At 43.0% G+C, this 27975-nt stretch overlaps 1 protein-coding gene across 5 annotated transcripts in view; it reads left to right on the forward strand.

Annotated features, from left to right (window-relative positions):
• The first annotated feature begins 305 nt into the window (after nt 1-305).
• samd11 (sterile alpha motif domain containing 11) overlaps nt 306-27975 on the forward strand; it is a 50245-nt gene continuing 22575 nt past the window's right edge. For 2 of the 5 annotated variants that reach the window (XM_076878022.1, XM_076878023.1), the window contains exons 1-4: nt 308-1519; nt 2673-2764; nt 14758-14933; nt 24695-24804. In XM_076878022.1, coding sequence (XP_076734137.1) covers nt 820-1519; nt 2673-2764; nt 14758-14933; nt 24695-24804 — 1078 coding nt within the window. In that variant the 5' untranslated portion in view covers nt 308-819. Of the gene's footprint in view, nt 1520-1606; nt 1804-2672; nt 2765-14757; nt 14934-24694; nt 24805-27975 lie in introns of those variants that run through there. The other 3 variants (XM_076878024.1, XM_004554210.5, XM_076878025.1) reach the window with 3 other exon arrangements.

Raw genomic sequence — 27975 nt, forward strand, 5'->3', positions numbered from 1 at the left:
TTTAAAATGACACGAAAGGCATATTTTTGGGTTGAATTTTGCTTCAGTTATTAAATTGTATGAGTGCGATTTTGTGTCAGTGTTCCACTTAATAATTATATGATTGTGAGCTTTTGGGTAAACAGAAGGAAAGAGCTGAAAGAAGTTTAAGAGTTAATTAAATAGGTGGAGACAGTTTACTTCCTCGTGGTGGTTCCTCCATTTTACGCACTGAAGTGCCGTCCCTCGCGGTACCCCCCTCCCTCTGTGTGGGTCTCGCCTAGCCTCCGCTGTTTAAATGGGCCAAGTTGAGAAGCGGCGGAGAGTGCAAATCTTGTTTGGTCTGGGTCTGTGAACTTCAGCGTGACTTCAGCGACATACACAGGGGTTAAAAACTAACAACTCTTACCAAACTTTAAACCGCACCAACGTTTGCGCAGACACTAAGGATTATTAAGTCTCATATTTTATTATTATTACTAATAATAATATTGGGGCGCGTTTCTGATCAGTGGCATATATAACTGTGGTTTAATTGAAATAAAACACGCACTCTTATCGGCTTCTTATTATTGGCTGTAACATTTGGGCTCGTTACATCTCCCCCAAGTTTCCACAACAGAATCGCTTTTTTTTTTTTTTTTTTAAGATTGCACTGGCGATTGGTTTACCTCTACTCGGTGGATATTAAAAAAGAAAAGAAAACTCCCACTTTTAAAATTCTCAAACGCTAAGAAGTGCGAGGTAAAACGTGGCCGCTACTGATTAGAGCAGGTAGGAGAGTGTGAGGGGCTCAGGGCTGCCCAGCATGTCAGGTATTAACAGAGCGAGTGTGATTAAATGTGGGAGGTAGGAGCTGTGAGGCTGGCGGAGAGCGCTGCTGCCGCTGCGAGCTGGAAACTACTGAATGGGAATCTATCCGGCAACTTCATCAGACCGCTGTCTCTCGGCGACACGGGACTGCGTAAAACCAAGCGGCGCGTCTCCAAGTCTGGGTCAGCCCAACTCGCAGACGAAGAGGACGCTCAAGTTGGATCGGGCGAGCAGCAGCTTTTCACTTGTTACCGGCGCTCGGCTCCCACTAACATGCCTGCCATCAAGAAGGAGAGGCTGGATGGAGACGACATGGCATTGACTGCGTTCAACCCCTCTGAATACTTGGCCCCTTTAAATGCCACCGCTATCCCCGTGGTGACCCCGCATCCGCCGCCCTACGACCACATTTTCGCCCATCATCGCGCGTACTTGGGGCTCCACGACTCGGCGCTGCATCACCAGCACCTCCACCATCACACGGACGACTTAATGGTAGAGAGGTTCTCCTCCATCCCCGACTTTCAGCCCTTCTTCGACAACGGGGAGCCTTGCATTGAGGTGGAGTGCGGGGAAAACAAGGCTTTGCTTTATATCAATAAACTGTGTCAAGGCAGTAAGGGACCCTCAATTAAATACAGGGGCGAGTGGCTCACCCCCAACGAGTTCCAGTTTGTCAGTGGACGTGAGACTGCCAAAGATTGGAAACGGAGTATCAGACACAAAGGTAAGAGCTGTATCTTCACTTTTCTGAAGGTTCACGGGCAAAGGAGGACACGACACTGTGAATTAGGAGCTTTATAGACGCCGCATAGTGTGGCTACTAACTTGAATCCTGTGGTTCGGTACTGAGTTTTGGAGTGAAAGGGTTACAGCAGTCGGTGCGTAAGGAGACAGATGAGAAAGGGCGCATATCCTCCACATACCCTCCGAGCCTTTGACACAGAGTTTGGGCTGCTCTCACACACACCGAGCCGGGGCTGCACTAGGAGTTGGCTGCACTGGACCGAGGTGAAAAGTTAGACGTAGTTTACTGAAATACGTGACAGTTCAGATATATTGTTTTCTTCCACATTATGAGATAAATCATTCCGCTAGGTGCAGCTGCACTTGTGCATGGGTGTTCACGTTTACGCATTGCATGTTAGATTTGAGGAGACTTTATGAGCCGATATTTTGCGTCAATTTAGCATCACAGTTCGTTTAATGCGACTTATTTGTATCCAGTGTTTCTCATTAAAGCTGTTGACTCATTTTGAATGTTTTTGTTTTCATTAAAAAAACCCAAGAAGAACAAAATAGCAACAAAACAAAAAAAAAAGCAAGAAACCGTTGCCAGTGATTTTTTTTAGCTTGGCATTTACAGCAAAGTATTCTTATGCAGTAACTACGCTTGGTGCGCGCCCTTTCGCCTCACACTCATGCGCATGCAGGGCTACTCAGGCAAAACTGACACGCATTAAGAAGTGTGTGGGTGGGGGTGTGTGTGTGTGTGTGGGGGGGGGGGGGGGGGTCGCCCACAGGTCAAAACTGATAGTCTTATAGTTTAATATAGCGATTCCTATAGACAGATGTCAGTAAGCTCCTGGCTGGCTCGCAGCCCTGAACAGTGGCTACAGCTGGACACAGTGATAAAATTAAACAGAGAATAGGCAAATCTTTACAGGTACCGACTCTTTCAGGTCTGTGTTGTGTTAATTATCTGGTTATTATTATTTATTTTTGTTATTTAACATTATTTGTTTTTAAAATTCTGAGGTGAAGAGCTGAAGACAGATGCCATGTTAGTGGGGAGCTTCTCCCATGCTACAGGAGATGAGTTTAGTTGATGGAGGATATGATAGGTGTTCTCTGAAAGTGTCTCTCTTGTTTGTTTCCAGGAAAAAGTCTCAAGACTCTTATGTCCAAAGGAATCTTACAGGTGCATCCACCCATCTGCGATTGCCCTGGTTGTCGAATTTCATCCCCAGTGGTAAGAATATTTCTTTTTTATATATATATATATATGTATATATATGTATACTGGTGGCTGCTGTGGCTTTCTGTATGTTTTATGTTGGGTATGGGAACACTACTTGCTGAGGTATAGCTTATTTGTCTTAAAGGTAACTTCTTTTTTTTAGTGTGTAGGGTTACTGTAGTGGTGAAGAATTATCTCATTGGTGGTGAAGGTTATAACTGGTCAAAGAGCACAGTCGTGGTATAAAAAACATTTGTGTCAAAGGTTTTGTCATTTTCTTTTGCAGATAGGCAATATAATCGTTTGTTTTTCTGCTCAGTTAAATCAAAGAGGACAGTTTGCTCTTTCTCGGCTGGCACATCAGTTTATTTCTGTATTTCTTAAATCGCAAAATCTTATTTAAGGGCTTTGGAGTCTGTACTCCTTTTTGTTTATTATATATTTTTTCCTCTTAGCCTATAGTTGAGTTTGGCGTGGGTCAGAGCTGGAAAAGACATACCAGCATTTATTGGTATTTTTGTTGTCAGCTTTTATTCTACCAGTGGGGGTAGTCTGTAAGAGTATATTGTGAAGCAGTCTTTGTAACCTTGATGGAAGAGACCCTACAGGCACACATGTCAGCTTTGATGGTAATTTTCCTCAGCATGAATATCAAATCCACTTTCAGCCTTTCACAGATGTGGCGTATCAAACAGCCTTTTATTCGGAGGCATTGAGCTGTCCAGGTCTAATGCCTGACGTTGGGTATCAGTGGTCAGGTTCTTCTGTCTCGCCGAGTCAGTTTCCTCACCTGGCTGTTGAACTTTTGTTTGCCTAGTGCCTCCCTCAGGGCTCGGCCAAGGGCACGGTGCCAAACCTTGAGGCCTTGCAGGTGTGTCACGATTATAGCATCACCGCTCTGTGTGTGTGTGTGTGTGTGTGTGTGTCAGCTTTGAGCAAGCACACTGCGGGCTCGCTGCCGCCAAATCTGTTCACACAGGTGCAGAGGGTTTTGAGCGTGAGTGTGTGTCTTTGCGTGTGTGTCTGTGTTTTCTTTCTTTCTTTTTTTTTTTTTTTTTTTTTTTATCACCGCGGAGCGCATCTGTTGTCGCTCCCAAGCTCTAATCTTGAGGGAAGGGTGTAAGAGGCTTAGCGAGCTACTGAGCGTGGCTACTGCTGATTATTGTGTGTGAGGCACGCAAGGCAAAGGCGGGTTTGATAAGCCGGAGGTGTTTGAGTGATACAGGTAAACTGGTGACATTTTTTACAGCCAAGAATGAAGACCTGCACCCTGACACATTGAGTTCAGCCAAAACAAATTACCTGAGGGAGGTTGGGGGCAGGAAAAATACACGTCTTATTTTTTAACGAAGGATTTGAAAATGTGAGCGTTTGCTTGCGCTGAGGCTCATTACTGATATCATTGGCTCTTGGCTTGCTATGGCTTGTACAGTTCCACTTCAATTACAGCTGTGACGGAGAAAACTTTGTTATTGACGTAAGCAGAGATATGAGAGCCTTAAGGTTGTTGTTGTAGCCTTTTCTGCCTCTTTCCCCTTTCCTTGGGTTGGTGGTGAAGCCTAAAGTCAAACCCACCAAGTGAATACCTCTATGACACACGCACAGACACACACACACACACATAGACACACAGGCTGAGTATGTTGGCAGTTCTATGTGGAGCAGTGAGGGTTAGGCGGAGGAGGGAAGGCAGCGGGACTTGTATGGCCTGTACTGGCGTCTCCCTTTCTCCCCACTGACTCCCCTCAGGGCATGGCAGCCAGCACTCCCTCACTGATGAGCTCTCGCTCTCTCGCACTTTTACACACACACACACACACACACACGCGCGCGCGCACTATATGCCTGCCTACTGACACAAATTACCTCATGCCGACATTTGTTTTGAAAGTTTGACGGCTGAACTTTGAGTGATCTTGTTTCGCTATAGGCATGAGGCAAGCCATCATAAAAAAGTGCAGCAGCTGGTGGGAAGACGTCTCACCTGCCTGCACAGAAATCAGGGAAGGTAATTTGCTGCGTCTGCCTGGGCACGAGCTGTTTTAATAACACCACGACACAAATTGGTCCGCTACACTGGAAAGTTTATGGATTAAATATGTTCTTAATGTTGGTGTATGAAATTAATTCCTTTACGACTCGCTGTCGAGGTGTCTTACTTTTCCATTATGTAATAACGGCAAGTTGCTTAAAGGATTCCTCTTTATTAGCGTTTGCTTTTGTTACGGTTATTCATTGAGGTTTTCAGATGCTGCTTATTGAGTGTCTATATAATACTTTATCTTAGCTCTGTGTATTTGTCTTTTTGTCTTTGCGTATGTTTGTGTTGATTTGTATTTGTGTTTCTCTTTGCCTGATACCGGCTGACTTGTCAGCTTGCTGTGTGTGCACGTACGAGTGTGTTTGGGTTCGTGTGTGTGTGTGTCTCTTCCCGGGAGAGCTGGGCTTCCTCTGCTCTGTTATTTCAGCGGAACTGGCGGAGGCCGGGAGGAAATTACACTCCCCTCCTCCGGCTCGTAAAGACCTCCTCCAATCAAGGGCTTCTTTTGCAAAGTGGAATTAAACACGCAGCCACGCATATCTGTACAAGCACGTACACACACACTTTTTTCCGTATAACTTCTTTCTCATTATGTTCATAACACCCATTTTCAGTTGGGTAAGAATGGAGAAGATAATTAAATAAAGTGCTCCATGTTGAGTGAAATATAGGAGGACGATGTGTTTGTGTGATGGCTAGACCGTATCCACTGCGTGACGTGTTCTGTGTTTGTGCACACGCACGCACGCATGTTGCTGATGCTACGTTGCTATGGTAACAATGGAATAGGTCATCAGCTCAGAAGTGTGCAGAAACTGCAGTTGTGCCAAGTGCATAACTTTGGTGCGCGTCTCTCTCTGTGTCTCTGCGACCAATTAGATATGGAGCCTCCAATATGTGCATCAGTCTTACTGATAGAGACATTAAAACCGTAATGTGGGTATGACATACAGAAATGCAATCCTAGTCATATACACACACACTTAAAACCATTTTTGTGGCTCTTGTTGTCTTTCCATCTATGAATAATTCAGTTAAAATAAACTGTTTAATTTAGCAAATTACCCATTAGCTTCCGTTAGTGTCCTGTTCAGCAGAGATGCCAAAGACTGAGAGCTGAATGTGTCTGGCAGTTTGTGTGAACGAGCTCTGTGCTGCTCTGTGGTGGGTGCGGACACTGTTAAGATGCCCCTAAAATAAGTTGGAACAGCTGTCTGTCAACCAAATGTGGTTTGTGACAGTGAAGACAATGGTGATATTTCTTGAAAAACCCTCCTCCTCGATATCTGTGTGTGTGTGGAGTAAAGTGTTTGTGCTTGCGTTCTGACGTGCGATTTCCTCTGATAATTGTAGGCCTGATCTGCCACAGCAGACCTTTGTAGACACTATTGTGTTGCTATCATACGTCTTTCAGTACACTGAAAAGAACTCATACCTGTATTCAACCAAAGAAAGAACATTCACCAGTTTGTGATGGTCTAATGAGTTTCTGGTTATTAATATTCACTTTAATAATGAATTTGGTTGTTAGCTGTATACTTAATGTAAACGCATAGAATGTGTATGTATTTTTTAATGTTACAGATGTAACAATTCAATTCAATTTTATTTATATTTTCCCCTCTTCTTCCCCCCCATATTTGTCGGGGGAAGGAAAGCCACGGTCGTTACCTGTCTGTAAAGCTCCCCTGTGGCGACCTCAGTCGGCGTACAAACACATAGAAAGAGTTGGAGAGAGAGAGGGCGATGGAAAGGCAGAGAGAGAGAATAAGTGAGGAAGGAGGAAAGAAAGGCGGGTGGGGGGGCGTGAGAGGCACGCTTGCACGCCTGGCTGCACCGGCACTGACCTCCCAGCGCCGAGCCTGCAGCCTCCCCTCCACCTCGCCGCCTCTCGCCCTCTGTGCACCTCAGCCCCTCCTCCACTATTCCCCCAACCCATCCACCCCCTCCCCTTTTGCCTTGTGCCGCTCCACTGGGCTGCAACTGCCCGCTTGGCTCAGCGCGTGGGGGCCGAGTGTGCAGGAGAGCATGTGTGCATGTGTGTAAATATATCTCTGTGTGTGTGTGTCGGGAAGGCGTGGGTCTTGGTCGCATGCCGGTCTGTCCTACAGTGCTTTCTCACTTTTTTTTTTTTTCCTCTTTCTCTCACATGGCCTTGAACAACCAAGTGTTGCCTAAAGACTGCACATAAACCACAGACGCACACTCGCACACACTGCCATCCACAATCAGATCTATTTTTCAAAGTGCATTTGAACTCATAAGGAGTTGGTGCTTTTGTGCATGATCTCATTGGAGATTGGTAGTTCTTTTTGCTATTATCACACGTTTTCAGTACGATATGTGTGAAGGAGTGAACACTACGAGGAGCCACTCAAACAATATTTATTTATTTATTATTAACCAAAATATTGACCTTTAAAGAAACCCCATGCTAATACCTCTGTCAGCACAAGCATGTTCTTACCAAAATTATTCCAAAAGCTTGGAAGATGATGTAACAACAAAATCTTTAGTGAACCATCTCTAACACTATACCAGAATATGTTGGAAAATTCAAATCCCATATTTACTCGTGCTCTCCATACTTGCTTTTAGATCATTGCTCTTGTTCTGTCTGCAAGCCCGATGCTGCTGTGTTATGTATATAAGTATGTTTGTTATTTGGTATTATTTGATGTTATTTTGGTGCGATGGAAATCGGGTCTAAAACCATCTACAAATTTCAAATGGAACCTGTGATACTCATTTGCATCAGTTGCAACTTTTCCTTGATTCTGTGCCTCAGTTAATCCGCGCTCTGAAACCAAACAGCTTTAGCTTCCTTGCGCCTTCCCTTGAAGCTAGCCTTCTTTTGGTTGGCTACTCTTCGTAAACGTCTGAACAGGAGCCGCGTAGGTCTTCACTACTCACGACAAAAAGCTGTGCGCACGAGGTGAAACGCATCGTTAATGTCCCCACTCTCTGACATCATACAGAGACAAAATTAGAAAGGGGGAAAAAAAATATCTGAAACAGAGCTTGTTGCTACCAGTGATCACTGATGCGTATACTGACATCATTATTTGAAACTTTGTTAGCATCCACAATTGTAGCCGTGTATGGACGGAAAAAATAAAACGAGCACTTTAGACTCTAACCTGAACAGACTGGATAGGAGCTTCATCTACAAATAAAATTTTGAAGTATTGATAGGATTTGCTTTAAAGAATAGGGTAATGGTTAGGCCGACAAACATGCTAAATGTTAGTATAGTTCTCAGGAACATGTAGCTAAGTCTTATCTTTTAACAGAAGAGCAGTAACAAGTTACTGTAACTGTTACTAGTAAAATATATGTATATAAAATAAAAGTGATGAAACTGTGTTGCTTTTGTGCACTTGTGTTGAAGCATAACTATGTTTTACTCCACTTGTGTAAAGCTGTGAGTTTCAGCTGTCATTTAAAAAAAAAATTGTCTGTTAAGTTTCTTAATGTGAAGCTCACACTAGTCATACAATTATAACCCCACGAGGCAAATAGAGATTTTGTCATTGTCCCTGCACAGTATACTGTGCCTTTGTCTGATTTCTTTCAGTTTTGTTTCTAAACTTGCTGAAAGGTCACGAAGTACGAAATGTTTTTTTCTTCTACAAACGTATGGGGTGTGTCGAAGAACGAAAAAACACCGAAATAAATATCTTTCATGGAACGAACGTAACGAAAAGTAACAGAGCCTGGCAATGAATGTTTTCCGTGAATTCACCAAAGCAAAAGCAACTCCACCAACTCCGTTTTTTGATGACTTGTGACTCCATTAAGAGATTTTACAGATCAGTAGAAATTCTTACAGACTTTATCCTGACTAGCAAAGAAATCACATAAACTTTATTATTAGGTTAGTGGGGGAAATCAGATTAACTGTGAACCATGTAAACACTTTAATCAAACCATTACCTTAATCTGATTATTCACAGTAGTTAGGTTATGCTGGTCGTGTTTGCACACTGAGCGACCTCAGGTTGACCAAAGCTGACAGATTTGTAGTTAATCACCTTTTTCGAAGGTGCACCTGTGAAAATGTCATAACGGCCGTACCGTCCACTGGAATCGGAGGCGAGGAGATGAGACTAAACAAAGTAGATTTTGCATTTTGTGACGAATTGTTTTTCAGTCTCGCGTAAACACACAACAGACAAATTGTTTGTTTTGGCCTTGTTTCAGAGCTCTTATGCTAGCGCGGTAATGACCGCTTCGCGCCCCCCCCCCGCCAAACCCACCATCCTCATGCTCATCCCCGCCCACTCCCCTCGCTGTCGTCTCCTCATTCCCCCCTCCCCCTTTCCCCTAGTGCTCGCGCCAAGTCGGCCCGCCATCCCGCCTCCACACACACACACACACACACACACACACACACACACACACGCTGCGAGGTAACGGCAGACAGGCGCGTGACTCATTAGGCATTCGTCCCCCAGGGAGATCGCTGGGGGGGCGCGTGCGAGGGAGAGAGAGCGCCGCAGCTGCAGGAATGTCACGGGCGGCTTCTGCTCTGTGTGTGTGTGTGTGTGTGTGTGTGTGTGTGTGTGTGTGTGCTTGCTAATGCTGGTTGGAGCCAGCGGCGGGGCACTGCACCTTTCAGGAAATAACGCAAGGAGAAAGGGGAGGAAAAAAGGGGGAAAAAAACATACTTATTAGTCCTCTTTTTCCACCAAGTGCTTATTTAAAAGTCTAAAATGAATTTAGAGAGAAAACATTAGATTGCCTTATAATTTCTGCTTTAATTTGAATGCTTTTGCTGTCCAAGCTGTGCTTTAGCTGTGGATGTTAGTCTGCGTTGTTTTTCACCAAGACGGCTTTTTGTTGCTTTTAAGCCATGCACTGGCCATGAATTTATGAGCGTTTATGGCTGCAAATGCAACAGCATTACTCACTGAAATATTAAAAATGTATTATTCCTATATGTTAAAATATGAGTTGATTTCCTGCCTCTTCATTAAATTTTAAATCATTTTAGTGAGCCCAGTAGCATATATTTCAGTACTTCAGTAAATGTCTTCCCACCACACTAAAGACCATATGAGACACAGGAAGTCAGTGCTGGCTTCATCAGTCTTTTAAAGTGACGGCGTTATGTCATTAGACGTAGGTCACTCTTAGGTTAATGCTCCTCACGACTTCGGACAAGCCCCCAACAGTAACAGAGAAACTATGTGCTCTATATTTTGGCATATTTTGAGGAGGATCAGAAGTTTTTCTGAGAGTGCCCATCTTCTTCTTCTCCAGTGCAATTCACATTGCCCATTCCTCTCATATTTGTCTCTCTGTGAACCCTGTCCTTATATTCCTTTTGGTCCTGAATGTGGAAAGCCTCTTTCATTAAAATCTCTATATGTAGTAAAGGAAAAAAGAAACTAAACAGTGCGGGTCTTCTAGACTTTTGTCTCTAGTTGTTGTATCGGTGGCTTTGTGCGTGTGCCTACCCATCAGCGAAACTACATAATGCATGCAGTTCAGACTTGTTCCATGTTGCAAGCCATATGTAAATGTTGCCAGGTAGTAAAATTGTAGTCCCAGTGTTTGCAGAAAAGCATTCAGGCTGTGGATCCAAACTTGAAGCCTACACAGTATTGGCCGAAAGGATTGCAAGTGGGCTTAAGTGGCAGTTGGTGCTATTCATGTCTTTCAAATTTTGCCATGGAAATTGCGTTAGCATTCATAGAATTAAGATAATCACTTACAATGAATCCGTTGAGAGTGTTACAGATGGGCGTGTTGGTGTGAAAAGTAAAGATAATGCAGAAATGCCTTGAACCTGCATTCTTAGTAAACACCACTAGGGGGGCGAAGCTGTGGTTGCAAAACTTCCACGCATAGAAGTCTACGCCACGCCAGTAAATACTTTCCTGCTGAGTGTATGACCTCAGTCACTCATTTCGGGTTGCACTCAATTAAAACAAACAAACAAAACAAAAAAAAAAAAGCATTTTGGTCATTCTAGGGGTCAAAAAGAGGAATTATCCAGGATATGGTCATTGGCTAGTTGATACTGCATCAGTGTGCAGTTTCACAGACAGAACCATCACCTGCGGTCTCATCCGGTTTCAAAACACTAATATCTCGATGACGGTAATGCTACATTTTAGGCTTTAAAATGGGACTTCAGAAACCATTGGATGACGTCACAAACCGAGTGAACAAAGAAGACCGAAATAGTTAAAAATAAAACCTAAAGACACTAAAACTTTTAACGTCTCTCAAAAATTTGTTTTTAAAGCTCATACATCATTATTACAATACGTAATACAAAGGTAACATGTTGTTTCACTGGCTAAAGCAGTTGTGGCCACCTTTAAATTAATATGTAATGGAATAATAAATTATTTTTTATATATATATATATATATATATATATATCATTCATTGAAAAAAAATGGACTGTAAATGATTGTAATCGTACTTAACCTAGATATTTAAGTTACCCCAATGCCTTAAATATGCGGGACTCCCCCAGTCATCTTACAGCTTTTATGATGTAATCCTAGCAGGGTTAACCGAAGATATTCAATAAATGTAAACTATTAGTCTTAGATCCGCTTCTCATATAATTTGCTTAGTTTGAAAGAAGCTAACTAGTTACTGCATTTAAAAATGTGTTACAATCACAAAAGCTTGATTTAATCCTTAGTTTAATAGACAGCGCTAACTTAATTTAACATGTATGAAGGGCTAGAAAAACTCGTGTTTTCTATTTTGAAAAATCTCTGAGAATAAAAACTTTATATTTTAACTATGAAATGATTTGTGTACATTAAGTTAAACCAGAAGATATTGATTAATGCCAAATATTTATAATTCCTTCAATGAATGGAAGTGAGTGCTTTTGTGTTATGTAGGCTTCAATAAGTGAATGCCATATATAGTAGATTCTGAAGGATGCTCTTGCATCAAACTTCATCTCTTATTATCTCTGACCTGTAATAGCATAATGAACACCTGCACTGCTGTTTGCCCCCAAAGTATCAAACATGCAGCGATCTGTCTGAATCACTGAGAAATTTCAGTTCAGGTTCAGTTAGTGTCGGCTTCACTGCATATTGTGAGTGATTGGCAGAGTGTCTGCGTGTTTCTGGATGTTTGTAGTCATTATAATTGTAATTGTCTATATTGTGCAATTAGTTCATCGTTATGTCCTTATATGCGCGCGCGCGTGTGTGTGTGTGTGTGTGTGTGTGTGTGTGTGTGTGTAAATGTGAAGCCCAGATATATTTCTTGGCTGGCTGACTGTTAGACAGAAAGCGTGGGAGGTGATATTCATAGAGGTGCTTTTAGTGGGACTTTTATGAGAGACTTTTTTCCATGGCTGAAAGGAGGTTGACCACACACAGTAAGGTTGCCTCAGCTCTGCACACACGCATGTTTGTGCGTGCATGTACGAGCATGAGCGCTCAGGCGCCCTTCCTTTGAGCGCTCCTACGTGGGCTGCCAGGGGTGTGTTTGGCTTCATGTTTTGTTTCAGAGAGCCCTCCCCCGTCCTGCGGAAGTGTTGCCGGAAGCAGTGGGAGCTCACCCCCAGTTCTGCGTCAGTGCCACTAAAGAAAGGATTGGGGCTTTCCGGGAGGAGAGAAGAGGGAGGAAGGGAGGGGGGCTGTCAGGCTGGGTATGTCACGGCCATGTGGGTGGTTGTCACGCACACACGCACACACACACAGTCACAGTCACGACTGCTCTTAGACAAACTATTCTTGTGTACACTCTATTGCTGGCTTGCTCCGAGTAAAATCCCCCACTTTGGAGGGGAATTCTAAGGAATATTAACAGGTGTGCCTGACTGTGAGAGCATGCATGCGTTTATGTGTGTCACGGCGCGGGTGTAGTGCACATGTGTTTTCCCTGACAATGTGAAGACAGCAATAAATAGACCTGGAGGTGGAGAATTTGTATTTGCCAGATGTTTGTGTGTAAGAGAGACAGATGGATGTGGTTGGATCCATAAAGGAGTGATTTATTTATTTTTATTCCTTTTTGGGGGAGGGGTTCACTCTTGGCCCCTCCACTCCTCTTGATTATATATTAGAGCTCCAGCATTCTGGACTAGAAGAAGCAGAAGTACCAGAAAGTGATCAACTGTCCTGAAATAATGGTGCACAACTTGTAGAAAGGTCTGACAGGACAGGAAACAGATGAAAAATCTTTTTTTTTTTTTTTTTTTTTTAAAGCAAGACACAGAAAAGCAGAAAGGCGAGAAATTTTCAGAAATCTGTGGCCTGCTCATCCTGGGGGATGTTTTCATCTTTCTCTGTCCCCTCCCAACTCTTTTTAATGTGTGCCATTTGAGAGACTCCAGAGGGGCTGCACCTGTTTGCCTTTTGGCTAGGAGCCCCCAAATCCCTCCTTCTGCCCCCGCCTGCCACTCATGCTACAGCACCTCCTGGGATGGATGGAGTGAGGGAAGAAGGGAAATATAGGGAGGAGTGGTGGAGTGTGGGGTTGCATGCCGTGGAAGGGATAGCTGGAGGGCTTGAAGGAGTAAGAGCAGAGATGTAGGCACACACAGAGAGTAAGAGAGAGAGAGGGGAATATAGTTTCACATCCAAGTCCATTCTCCCACACTGGACAGACCTTCCCTCTGTGGAGCTTTCTCCCTTTCATGTTTTGACTCACCACATTCTCTTTTATTTCTGTGTTTTCTCTCACCTTTTTCTCTCCTGTGCAAAACCCACATCTGCTCTTCCTCTCTTCCTTGTTAACTTTTCTTCTCTGCCCTATCGTTCCCTTGCTCGTTCTCCAATTTTCTTCCCTGACTCAGTCTCTTTTACTCTATGCATCTCTCAATCCTCCTATCTAGGTTATTCCTCCCCTCCTCTTTCTCACCCTTCTCCCATTGCTCTGTGATAGGGTCGTGTTAATCTGCAGTGACCTCTTCAGGTCACATTAAAGGTCGCCCAGCTTCACTTCCCGATATCCCTACGGCCATACTCTTGTCTTAATCCCTACTTTGCTCTGCTAACTCCAGGAAGTTTTGGAACAAAATAAATACACGGTTCACCGACAGAGTTATTTTCTTCCCATAGATTTGCTTTTGAAATAAAAACTCATGTAATAGGCAACATGTAACCTTTATCTTTTATTATATTATATACCCCCCCTTTCAACATATGACAGCTGGGATAGGCGCGCGCGCACGTTACATCTGGCTCACTGATATCTGTAAATGTCATCTCCCCAACATGCTTTTCACTCACACAACCCCGTATCATCACGCTCCCACCTCCGTGCTTTACTGTGGCACTCCTCGCAGGCTGAACCCCGTCTGAGCCGAACGCATTTATCTTGGTCTCATCTGACCAAAGCAGGTGTTCCCAGCTTTTATTGGGTTTCTTTTCATGTCGTTTTTTCAAAGCCTAATCTTGCAGATTTGTGCCAAAGAGCAGGGAAGGGGTTTTTCTTGCACGTTGCCCACAGAGGCTAACGTTATGTAATGTCCTTTGCAGTATCTGAGATATAACAGAGAGTTGGATTTTCATTGATAACGCCTATTCCAAGTGGGAAGCCTTTACCTCTGTGTGCTAATCGCACACTCTCTGCGGTGATTTTAGGGCAACAGCCAGAAAGGCTCTGATTAGCGGCACTAGCTCATTCTGTGCGTTCTGATTACTGCAGTAACTCAGTTTCGGCTGATCTTTAGTCTATCATTTCCTGTGCAGTCTGACAATCAGACTTTCCAAAATTTCTGCCAATTCTTTTTTTTATATACAGCCAGACTTGCAGATAGAAACCCATGGATCGCAAACTGAAAGAAATCTGGTGTTCAGGTCTGGTTTTTTTATTTATTTATTTTTTGACTTTGATTTTCTACTTTGAGTATCTACTTGTGTTTTCATCTCAAAGAGTGGCAACTTTAAATAACTCACATTTTAGTACTTTGTCTGTCTGGAATTACTGAATCCTGTTTTTAAAGTCTCGCCTTTTCTGTGTTTTGCAGAACCGCGGGCGCTTGGCAGAGAAGCGCACCATCCCCCTGCCACCTAACCGGGTGCCCAAGAAGGAGCTGGCCTCCATTTTCAGCAGTGACGACAGTGAAGGCAGTGACCGGGCCAGTGGGGATCATGCTCACATCAAACAGGAGGATGAGCTCCATTACAATATCATGAGAAAAAGGTCAGTCACCTCTGACTTGTAGCTATGACTTGCATGCGGTCGGTTGTTATGCTCTTTTACAAAATTAACAGGTAATTACCCAGAATTTTTTTTTTTTATTGTTGTAAGTCATATATTTTTACTCAGGCTTTTATTATGTCTTCAAAAAAAAGTACTTTAGTCACCTCATGAAGAAAAACATTAAACTAGTCTTTGTTTTCTTGTTTTTGTTTTTGCCTCTCAGATTGTGTTTAATGGCAGATGGATGTAGCTTTAATAAACTAATAGCACCTCAGGCGTGTTTAGTATTTTTATCAGAAGTGGCTTCAGGATAATTTTGCTGTTAAAGGCTCACTTTTAGACAAACAAAGAGCCGCATTTCAAAAATATATATGCATGGTTTTTGCTTTGGGATGTCTAATGGAAGCTGTTGAGCTTTCACGGCGTTAATTGGTTTGTTAGTTTGCGTTATCCTGCTGCTGCCAAGTCTCGGTGTGTCTGTCTTGAGTTGATATCGAATGACTGAATCACCTGAGTCACTGCTGCCTGTTTCATCCTATACTGTAGCAGCTCGCTCATAATAGAAAAGATAAATTTGCCGTCTTTATGGTGTTCAGCTGATCTAAAGATTGTTTCAAAACGCTTATGAAGTGTTTATGAACAACTCGAGTTAGATTAAAGAAAGAAGTAGCATATGTTGCCTCAAAGACACTTTGGCAGTGGTAAAAACATGCAGTGCAGTGCTTCTATAAAGCCTCCCTGGGTCCTCATCATTCACATGACTAGTATTTTATTTTTGTCAGATCTGGAAGGAAAGCAGGAGTTTTTTGAGTTGTGCCATTTTTATTTTTAAGAAGTAGCTGGTATCACATCATAATAATAATCCCCCTGGAGTATGTTTTAGGCATACATCTCAAATGCTTTCATAATGATTGGGGGTGTTTATTCTTTACATTGAGCAAGTTTATGTGTTAAATAAACAAAAATATTAAAGAGTTATTTTCAAAATGAAGATGATTTCTGTGCAGGATTTTTGGTTTGTCATAAAGTGCGAACTGCTCTGGATACAAGTGAATAATCACGTCTCCATTTTCATACATGCAAACAAAGACGTGCAAGGCTACAATGATGTCATACACCGCCACTGGTGGCGTATAGTCGATGGGGTTAGGAACAAAAACTAAACTGAGATGGAATTATAATTTTTCTCGTGTGTGTGTTTGTTTTTTGTTTTAATTGCCACCGTGGAATTTTGTGATTGCTCAGTATGTACGTAAACTGATTGTGATATTTAGAAATCAGACAGATTATTGATTTAAGGCAGAGCCTGTTCATTGATTAAACCCAGAAAGTCCCCAGCTGCATTAAAGGAGCTTGTGCAACCTCATTAAAGAAAGGGATGTTTTTCATGTCGTGAGATTTACGCGTGACACGGCGGACAGCGCAGCAACTGTGAAGCTTTAAATGGATCCACTAACCTCATTTAAGAGGGCTTCCCCTCCCCCTGACACTTGTGCCGCTGGCGTGTTAAGATGATAATGAATTTAAAGAACACTTATGACTAATATGTCAGGCTTTTACCCTTTGAAAGGCGACGGACTCGCTGGAGCCGCAGCTCCGGTCTGTCGTGGGTATCCGTCTCAGCCTTGCTTTATCCCCCAATGTGGGTCTGGACGAACAGGATAATGGGATGTCCAATCATGGAAATGTGATTTCCATTGACCGCAGCTTCGTAAGTGAGTCGTAGAAGGGTCTTAACAAATTGGATTTGTCCGATGGATGTGAAAAATACAGGGCCTCTGTATACATGTGAGTGTATCTGTGCTGTCTCATCCTCACATCATCAGAGCTGGCGGCAGCACCGTCACACCCACTCGGTTGCAGCAACTTGCCTACTGTAACTGTACTTTAATCTAAAAGAGCACATCAGATGTGCCATGTGGTATTTAACCGTTTGATCCTTGCATAATGCTTCATCCAGAAATTAACTTCCAGAAGGATTACGTTGGGAGATTCTCCCCTTTTTTTTTTTTTTTGACTCAGTTCAAGTTTTTCACTGCAGAGTTGCATGGAACTTGTATAAAGTGTCACATTTTTCACTAAAATGATTTTGCATACCAATGTCAGAAAGTTTCTGACCTTCTCATTTCCAGAATTCATTATCAGACACTCCACCTTAATCTGATTAATGGTAGCAGTCTCTGTCTTAACAGACAATTGTTTTTCTTGGCACTCTATAGATCTGCATTCGTCCTGCTGAATAAGCATAGACCAACTACAGACTGAAGTGCAGCCAAACCACAGAACTAACCCAATAATCGTTATCGCAATAGAACGCATATGGACGTTTCCTGGATATCAGAATGTAGCCAAAGCTCTTATTGTGGTGTCTGCGCTACAGATTGTTAGGATTATTTACACACTGATTGATGAATTTCATCTTGGGGGGGAAAAGATTGACTTTTTGGTTGGTAAAAGGAGTGCAAATGGAGGTCAGCTCAGTGATTTTTCAAACTATTCATCCTCTGCAGCATCCTACCTATGCAGGCTTTATGGCTCTGTAATTACGCCACCTCACTTCCTCGTCTGCTCCCGTCATAATTACTACTGCCGCCGTCGTGTTGTAATGTAGCTCCGGTTAAAAAAGCTTTTTACACCATCAACCTATGGAGTCATTTTTCATAATTTTTCTGTTTTTTTAATGGCAGGGAAATTTTAAGATTTTTAGCGTCTTACTCGAGGGCAAAACAAAGCCTATCTTAGCATTTGTTTATCTTGGCTATAGATAACAAGGGTTGATTGAAAAGTGCTGACTGAGAGTCTGGATAATTACTTGGCAGCCACCGTGGATTTTGTAAGTTACACCTGCTGACGTCTGCCTTCCAACCTGCAACCTCTGGAAGACAAACTTCTTCATACCCATTATTAGCCTTTGCCAAAACAAACACAAAAGACGCTTTAACAGTTTCTCAGTCATCCACGGCAATTAATTGTATATGCAAATTCTCCCTTCTAGAAAAGAGACGTTAAAGTAATGACAGGGAGGTGTTTGTAACAAAATCAGCAAACATACTTCATAAAAGGGTCATCTTTTCCTGTCTGGTCATATTAGAGCATGCTAATATCCTCCTCGTCATGGAGGCAACATTTTATTTTAAGTCAAAATGTAGAAGAGCTGGCATGAGTTTGAAGTACCTTTCTTACTGTTTGTTACAGGCTGTGGGTGATAACAGGCTGGTATGAAAAAAGCAGCAGGCAGGTGCTTACATTTATGAAGATTAAAAAAATTCTCACATAACTTTGTGGCCCCTTTTTGGGAAGCATCATTGGCTCATTTGTTAACAGGAGAGCTTTACTTAATCTGGCCAATGGAGAAAGACACTGATGCTGAGTTAGCTACTGTATGTCTGTTGCAATTGACATTTTGTCCTCTGGCTTCATTGAACAACCGTGTCATTGCCTTATGCCAGTAAGGGGTCAGAGACAGTGTGAAATTACTGGAAATGGCTCTCCCCTAAAGCACTAATTAATGAGCTTGGAGGTTTTATAGCTTTTTAGAGGAGCTTTCCGCCTTAAAAAAGGAAGGAAAAAAAAAGGTCTTGTTTACATGCCTTTGCCATGGCGACATAGTCGCAGCAATTTAGTAGTTGATTGGGCGTTGGCTAGCAGCAAGGCATTCATTGTTTCCACACAGAAGAGTGTTTTCTCACTGTTAACTTGCTGTCATAACACAGGATGGACAGAAAGATGGTCAGCAGTGTTTCAGCTGTTAGGCTCAGATGTGGCTTGAGATATGTTCAGCTTTTCCACGTGTAAAGATCAAAGTGATTGTGCTGTTATATCAGTGCCAATCAGGTGAAATTAACACAGAATGAAAGTGTCCTCTCTTGAGAATTACCACTCAAACTGCATATATAAATTTTATTTAGTCCAATTTTTCCTTAAAACTAAAAACAAAAATCTCTCTCCAAGTGAGGAGAGATTTGCATTACAGATGAGAAATCAAGAGTAAATAAAACCAGCAGTTTTCTCAAGGAAATGTAGCATGGCAGACTTGCTGTATATCCTGTTTCCATTGTCTTCCCTCACTTGGCTGCTTTATCGACCTCATGTCAGCGTGTACAGCGGGCGCACAACCAGGAGAAATGAAGCTGGGCTACTCTGACTTATTCATGTATCTGTTTCTGTATTTATTCATTACCCCCTCCACTTGCAGGGTTCCCACTTGCATGTTACCTTTGGATTCAACTGTGGAAGCCTGACAATTGTGCTTCTGCTGCTCACAATAAACCAGCAAGAATCCTGATTTAGACTTGATGGGTCTGAAAGGAAGTCTGTTTTTATAAACTCTTTTTAATTCCTTAATTTTTTCATCATAATACTCATGTGCATGCCTTTCTTCTCTCTGGTTGTTGAATATTACATACTGTCTGGTAGTATTTGAATTTTGCTATGGGGCCACCTGCGCAGGTTGGAGCAGGCTGTATGTTTGGGCTATTGTCTTGAGTAGATGAGGGTAGTAAACCTGCGCGTACCAGATGTTTCATAGCAGTTGCACCCTGCCTTTCTCTCCCGTCTCTGTCTCTCTTGCTCTTTCTCCTCCTCCTACTCCTCCTCCTTCACATCCCTGCTGTCTGTCTGTCAGCACTTTCCCAGCGGTGGTGTGAGACATGGCGTCAGGGTTCCTGGGCTGCCAGCTTCTGCCAGCTCACACTGTGACCTCCAGCCCTGCCACCTCAGCTCCACGTGCCAATGCCACAGCAGGGCACTACTGGGCATTTATACTGAGTTGACTCCCGGTGCCAGCAGAAGTCTTTTCATGTTGTTTGGGTTATTTTGAATAGTACTGAATTGGTAGAAGAGAGCACAAGCGTTTCTTAACAAAAGATAAACTTTTATTCTAATACAAATCATTTCTCTTGTTAAGCTATAAATACATATTTTAAATACTATCTAAACAATATTCACAGAAAATTGTAATACAGAGCACACTACTACACATAGTATACATACATAGTATATACCAGGGGTAGGCAACCTTTCTGATGACGAGTGCCATTTAAAATTTCCTCAGAGGTCAGTGTGCCATATGATTCCATTAGCAATAAATTTAATAACGCTCTACATGAACAGTTACACACTATATAGAACCACTTTATAGAATTATATTTGTTCGCAGATGTTGGCAGCTATCAGTGAATAGTTATCAGCTATTTTGAAACAAAAAAAAGACTTTTTATCCATGACAGCAAATGAACTGTACAACAGAAAATGCAAATGCTATTTATGGTCTCCTCACAACAATGATAAGAACAATAAACTGGGCCAATATGGCATGTCTGTTAATACAGAGACACACATGTTAATGTGATCTCTGGTCTCCCACTCAGAGACACAGGTCTCAGAGTGTCCAGCATTCAGACAGCTGCCTGAGGACTCATGTGAGAGAAAATCCACTCACACAGATATGTAGAGTCAAATACTGTCAATAAGGCCTCTGCAATGTTCTGAAGACAGTTAAACTTGTCAGGTAGTGATGTCCAGCAGGTGAAAATGCAGCTCCATGAACACGCACAGCTGTGGATTCCAGCTGCTTCGATGTTATATGTATGATTTCTAACATTTTACGTCAGATAAAAACTTTGGTTGTAAGCTTCAGATAATTATTTAATAACAGACATTTTAAATGAGAATAAGAAAGTATTTCTTTGTGCCCCCCTCTCCCTGTTAGTGCCCTACCTGCCCCCCTGGCAAAACCCGCCCCTGCACAGTTACCAGCTGTCAGCTACTTAGAAAAGGATCCTGGTGTTATTTGTCTCTCAGAAACAGTTCATAACTTCCCTTCAACTCATTCATGTCACCTAAAAGGTAAACCTGTTTCTCCATCACCTGTTCAGCTCTGATGATTCAGTAAGGACATCTCCTGGTTTCCTCTTCATGTTTCCCTCTCACCAGATAACCAAACTGACATCATGACCAGCAGCTTTACAGCTGTGGCTCCAGCAAACATCAGCTGATACTAGAAAGTAATATTAAATACATTCTAACAACAGCTGATCAAGCTTAAACGCGCTGCTGTTGTTTAGCGCGACATCCGGCGGTTTCCTCTTTCTGGCGCAAAGTGGGCGATAAATAAACAAGAGAGCCGATCAGCTGATCATTGATCAGTTTCATGATTGAAGTAGCAACAGGAGATGGAGGGGAGAGAATGAGAGAAGAAGAGGCAGCTGTGCAGCGTAAAGACACAGAATAACTCCAGCTTTGTGTCTTTTTCCATTCTAGCTGAAGTACGAGACAAACTATGCTCCTTTTCACCTCAACACGAAACGAGTAATATTTTCTCTCAATACGGGACGATTCCGTCTTTTTACGGGACGATAGGAACTCTACTAGCTGACCTTATGAATAAAATAAAGTTCACTATCAGTAACATCATAGCACCCACCCAGCTGTATAGAAACTCCGTCATGCTAGCTAGTACGCAGTACGAGTTACTGTAACTGATTGTAAAAAGTCAGCACAATGAGAATAAACTCCACCTAAACTTGGTTTATATCTGACCCAGATAGACTGCAGGTCATAAATTCTTAACTGAAGTTCAGTTCACCTGACACTCGGACCGGCGGCCGCCTCGGGTCTCTCCTCCTGCCTCCCCTCCTGCCTCCCCTTTCCCTCATCCACCTGCTGGCCTCCACCACTTGCTAATGTTACTGAATCTGTGGAAGCTCCGCCATAGCCACCACCAAACAACTGAGTTATTTTTACACACCGACCAGCATCTGGCCAATCCAACACCTTTCATTGTTTATACCGTTACAAAGAAAAAAAAAGTCACCGGGCCACCGAGCAAATGCCCGGTATGCCCGATGGCCAGTCCAGCTATGGTCGTGCCATCAGTTAACCCTTCGCGTGCCACAGTTGGCACGCGTGCCTAGGGTTGCCGACCCATGGTATATACTATAATGCACATACAAAGTTATCTGCTAAATAATAATAATGCTAAATAATGCATTTTCCAATATGTTATGTGTTGCACCACACAGCAGATCTTATTTGTCAGATACTTTAGACATTAAAAATGTTCCAAAAAGCACAAAGGTGGAACCCGTTCCCCTAACTTTGAGCTTTACCAGCATCCTTTTTTTTTTTTTATGAAAATGCATATGAAAAGGAAAACTATGGAGCCCAAAACTACTGAACATGGCTTTAAATGCTTTTTATTTAACAGTTTCACATGAGAGTGACTCACTTTTGAAGCCAGCCTCAAGTGGTTACTCTGAGAACTGCAATGTTCTGCTTTATACAGGCTAAAAAAAATAAGTATCATAGCTGGAGATGGATTGTATTGAAATTTAAATTCAGCCTTTGTGGAAGTTTACTGATGACATAAAACTGTCATAATCAATGTTAGAAGATAGTGGTATTTAATTAATGACACACTCTGGCTAACCCAGTGTCTGGTTCACTGTGTCCAGTAACAAAGGAACACTACTGACCAGTTTAGAGATAAGCAGGAGGTGACTGTCTCTGGTGCACGTGGGTGATGAGAAGTTGGCTCATGTCCTTCTTAGCAATCGGGCTCAACAACCGCTATATAACCCCCTCCCTCCATCGTTTCCAAGGCCTCCGTCCTTCCCAGCTAACCCTGGCCTTAGGAGCTCCTTAGGGAGCGCTGACTCAGGTGACTGGGTTTTAAACAGCATCCCCAGCCCCCCTCTCCGTCTTCCACGGCTTGAGAGTGACCTTGCCTCCGCTCGCAGACTGAGCGAAGGAGGGGGCTGAGGGAGGGCATAGGTGGGTGGGGATAAGGCTAGGCCCTCATTAGCCCGAGCTGAGGCGGGACGGCTCAGGAGAAGTGCGCTAATTACCCAACTAACAATGTCCTTGCCGTGCATGGCTTTGAGCGGCCACTTCACCATGGGATAATAACCCCGTCACCTCTCTGAGAAGTTCACGATGGCATTATCACGATCACTTTAAATGATGGACAGAGGGTGGTGTTATAATGCAGCTAACTGATTGATGGATTTGGCTGCAGCTTCCCACAGTAGAGCATCTAACTGCATTGTGCACGGATGGCATGGTTTGGAGTCAGTGGGTGACACAAACGCACAATAATGACCTTTAAAAAACCTTCTTTGGACCTCATTTTCGTTTTTGAAGAGAATCATTGCCCTCACAGACGCTTAGAGCTACCAATTTTAGTAAGTTGCACTCTAAAAAAGAAGTCTGTCATTAGTGTAAAAAGTTTGCAGTCACAGACCAATCAAGCGTCTCCTTGCTTAGCAACCGATGGTGACTGTTTTGTCTGCGACTATTTTCTGAGTCATTGGTTCTCTGTGCCTGAGAGGTGACTGGTGAGGCCAGCAGGGCCAGCATGAGGTCCTCAGCACTACCCTTCATCTTTTCTGTTAGCGTGTGGAAAACAGCTTGGCGACCGACAGCCTGACATTACAGAAGGAGCCTGTAATCATGGGACTGTAAAAACCCAAATCCAGCAGCCGCAAACAGTGTGGCCTCGTCATAGTGGTGGCAGCTAAGAACCATTCACCGCCTCTGTCCCATAAACTGTGCTTGCCGTGTCATACCAGACCCCCTTCATAGATGTTTCTGCTTTCAATAAAGTTGCCAGTTAAGGCTGTAAATGAGATTGCTGCTCACACGAGAGGTTGCTGATGCTGTGAAATGACGTGTTAGGGTTACTGTGAAAACAACACAGCATGTATGTGCAAAAATCTCTAAATCCTCATGGGCTTTGGGACAGCTGTGTGCAGCAGGTATATCGCATAACTATGACAGAAGATATGTAGACTGTAACTAAAAAACACACTCAGCCCTGTACCTCTCCTGCCGCACAAGCTGTTTGCCATTACACTGACTACACTCCACACACCGCGCGGCCACGCTACCCTCAAACGCTAAGCGCCTATTTCCCATCATTATGCCATTTAATGCGATCAGGATGGTAATCAGATTGCAAATGAAATGCCTCCATGACACAGTTGTGTGGGTCCGCTGGTGTGGGGAGTTTAGAAAGGCAGCTGGTGGAGAATTTGAAAGGACAGAGCGGCTCCAACCAAATCTGGGTCTAATCTGTTAACCCTCCTCCTGCTCCTCCTCTGGGTGCTGAAGGGCAGGACAGGGTGTTTGAGAAATTCTTGTGAATAATAATTTTCTTTCTATTTTTTTTTTTTTTAATCAAGTGAGGAACTTAACATTAGTGTAGGCACAAGACTAGAGAAGACTTGCAGCTCCTTTTTTTAATTGTTAGCGCAATCAATGGTGGCTTATACTTGAGGATTTTATACATTCTTATTAAATAAAACCACTCCCAAGCGCGATCGAATCGTTTATTTATCTTAACTATTCTTTACCTGTCTTTGCATATTATTAGAGCGGGTTTTAAGCTGTTAAACTGCTTATGGGTTGTGAATATGTTCATTAATACATCTTAGTGTGGAAGATGAGTAGGGATGAGACCTGAAAGTGCTGGATGCGGTAGTCTGTCAGAGTGTATTACACACCTCAGAGCTAAGAGCCAGTTGACAGGACAGCCACTTGTTGCTGCTGAGTCTGTGTGAAGATGTGCATTTTATAGAGCGCAGGTCTGTCTGTATGGAGGATTTCGGTGGTAAGTCTTATGTGAAACAGTATGAATGCTGAATGCTGCTGCTTACACACTGATTTGGGTTTACTACTAGTTCATTTCTTTTGTTCATTACTTTTAATTGTGCTCTCTTTCCTCTATGTGTGTTTGTGTGTGTGTATTTTGTGTGTTGCAGTCGTGACACTGACCTCTCTACAATTATCTCCAACCTGCACCACACCAGACAGCACGGCATGCCCGAAGGCCAGTCCGCCTCTGACCACAGCACCAGTACTGGACACACAGGTAGGATCATGATGATGCCTGTGTGTGTGTGTGTGTATGTGTTTTAACAGTACGCATTTGTAATGTATGCAAAATGTAAGGTGGCTTCTTTCTTTCTCTTTCTTACATTTGTCTTTCTCTTTCTTCCTTTGCATGTAGGCAGATGATACATGCCCCTTTACACCTCCTAAAACACATGTAAACGTTCCATTAACCATTTAATTTACTGTAATTTATGTGATTGAGGGAATTTAACATAAGCGTATTAGTAATTCCTAAAGGTCGCTCATGTTGATTACTTAATGTTCTTCCCACATTCTCTGCCGCACTCCAGGATTTATTTTTTTTTTTGGCTAAACCCCCTGTTTTAAATTACCTCTGAATAAATAGCTTTGTTTGCCATTAATCCAGTTTCATGTGAGCAGAGGAACCATGGTGTGCATGTGCTAAGCTAAGAGCTTTGCTTCCAGCTTAAACACAGAACACAGACCACATTTAATCACAGCTATTTGTCAAGTAGACTGTATGAGGATATTGTGCAGCCATCAAAGACATATGGGTGTTCAGAAAGCCTCTGTGTAAGTCACTGTTTAGAAACAAGTCCATTGTACTGTATGTTTCGCTCACATTTTGTAAGTTGCACTTAACTTTAGTGGCGTACAAGTATGTTTATGTAGTTTTTGATGGTACACTTGCAAAATCTTCACATTATCACAGTAATATAAGAAGTTCACTAACTATAATTTTAGGGTTGTTGAAGACTTAAAACAGTTGGAAGGCCTTTCATGTTGAACTAATTAATCTCAAGAGTTTTATTTTTTCTTATCCCTGCTAATTTTTTTTTCTTTTTTTTGATTTTTTGCCTGCAGGTGAAAATATTGATCATGACACATGAATAACCCTGGATTATAAACTTCTATCAGATAATCCAAACACTTTTAAATAAATGCAGTTACCCTTAATTAAATAATTGGGTGCCTTTTTTATCAGTAAAGACCATACCTTTGCTTTGCTGTTACCCGGAGTTCAACCCCTGTCCCTTCTTATCCCATTAGTAGGAGGCACAGCAAGTGGCATAATCACCCCAGACCCAACACTTCCATACTGTCTCTCCGTGTGCTCATATACTCTGTCTACCAGATTAATTGTCCATACGGTGCCTGCGATATGAGGTAGAGTGGGTGCAAGGTGGGGAGAGTATTAGATTGCTAAACAGCCAGCTCAGCCGGTGTCTTTGGGTCCCTGTTTGGGACAGATTTCCACCAATACACCAGTCTAATCAGCTGTTAAACTTAATGGAGAAATCAGAGCCATGAATGATTTTCCTAATGGGGGAAGACAAGAGGGGATGGAGGTGGGTGTGGGGCAGCAATGGGGGATGGTGCGCGCACAGTGTGGCCTACACGTAGGGGGTCCAAGACCCTAAAATCTGTCCGCTTGAGCATTAAAGGGAGATTTAACAGGCTGCCTAAGCGGCTCGCTTCGTGTCTGTAAACAAGTCCAATCCGATCAGCCACTGGCTCTAATTCTGTCTGCCAGTGAAATTAGACACACACTCGTTCTCAAACACACAATTACACACAAATAACATGTAGTTATACATCTGCGTGCCTACGCAATATCAACTCAAGTTCGAATTTGCGTCCACATACTTAGGTGGGTGAAATGTACATGAAGTTTTAAAGCAGTGGATTATTTGGCTTTGGGATTGGCGCAGCATAAATGCTTGTGTTTATGTGTTTATGCTGTTGCATCAGTCACCTCTGCTGTTCGACTCCTCCAGAGGTGTTTAATGTGTACCAGTGAACAGTGGAGGGAAAGAAGGGAGAAAGGCAGCCAGGAGGAGGTGAAGAAAAAGTCTGCAGCAGCGAGAGACGGAGATGCTGTGATGGAGGAAACATTTGGAAATAGGGAGCCAGAAGAAAATGAGATGAATGAGTGCGGTAGTGGTATCAAGGGAGGGTAAGCAGCAACTATGGCGGCGGACTGCTCCGTGTGTGTGTTTGTGTGTGTGCGTGCGTGTGTGTGTGTGGGTCAGGAGGAAAGGGAAGCAGGCTTGCCGGGTCGTCTCTGTGCCGGAGTGGGCCGTTAATTAAATCTGAGAGACAGACAGGAAGGTTGCCTCCCTCCCTTCTCTTCCCATCTCCATCCGTCCCTCCCCTGCTTTGCTCTCTCAATCCCCAGCCACTGGCTATTCAGAGGCTCTGTTAGAGGCGGAGAGGAGGGTGGAGGGGAAGGAGGGGTAGGAGGCAGGAGGGGCAGGGGCGCCGATGCTGAGAGTCTGGCTGCCTGTGGAGACTGTAAACCGTGGCTCTGCGGTCAGACCGGAGACTCAAACAGGCAGATAAGGTGTTTTTGGGCCGCCGCTCTCTCTCTCTTCCTCTCTCTCTTTGCTCCCAACACTCAGGCTCTCAAAAGCAGTTACAGCCTGTCGGCGTGTGTGTGGTTGGGGGTTGCAGCAGCGGTTTGGGGCTTGAGCACATTTTTGTGTGTGTTTGTGCATGCGCACCTTTCCGTGTGCGGTTTCGAAAGGCCTGGTTTTAAATGTTTGCTTGCGTGTGAATCTGCAGCCCAGCGTGTTTGTGCAAGGCCTTTTTCTTTCAAACTGATTGCTTCTAAAGTATTACCAGCTAGTTATTACATGATTAGCATAGAAAGGCAATTCTGCCCCCAAAGTAAACATTCCAGGATGTGTGCTTATATTAGCTCTGTCATACAGCGGCTAAAAAGGGGAAATGTGGATAGTAAATATTTTAAAACATCCCACAGCTTAACAGGGATGTAATTGCACTGCCATAACAAAACGCTTTCTCATGGTTTCTCAAACAGACATGCTGATGGTTCTGTCAAGATGTGAAATTCAAGATGACAAAATAAATAGTTGAATTAATAGTGAAAATAGTTTTGTCCTTCATGCCTGGGCGCTTAAAAGAAACCCTGTAGTTTCTGTAGTTGTATTGTTTCTTTCTTTTCTGCTTGTACTTGTGCAAAGTTACACTTGAGCAGAATCAGCAGTCGGTCGAGTTGTGCGTCACAGAAATATTTCTTGGCACTTTTAAATCTTTAATTGCCTTTAATAACCTGCGAATTGCGCGTTGTTTGAATGGGAATATTAGCTTGCATATTTGGGCATGAACTGTTGCCTAGGAACAGTCTCTGTAAGCAGAAGAAGACGGATGAATGCTGGGAAGA

This window comes from Maylandia zebra, linkage group LG20 (assembly GCF_041146795.1).
Source record: "Maylandia zebra isolate NMK-2024a linkage group LG20, Mzebra_GT3a, whole genome shotgun sequence".
Taxonomy (NCBI): domain Eukaryota; kingdom Metazoa; phylum Chordata; class Actinopteri; order Cichliformes; family Cichlidae; genus Maylandia; species Maylandia zebra.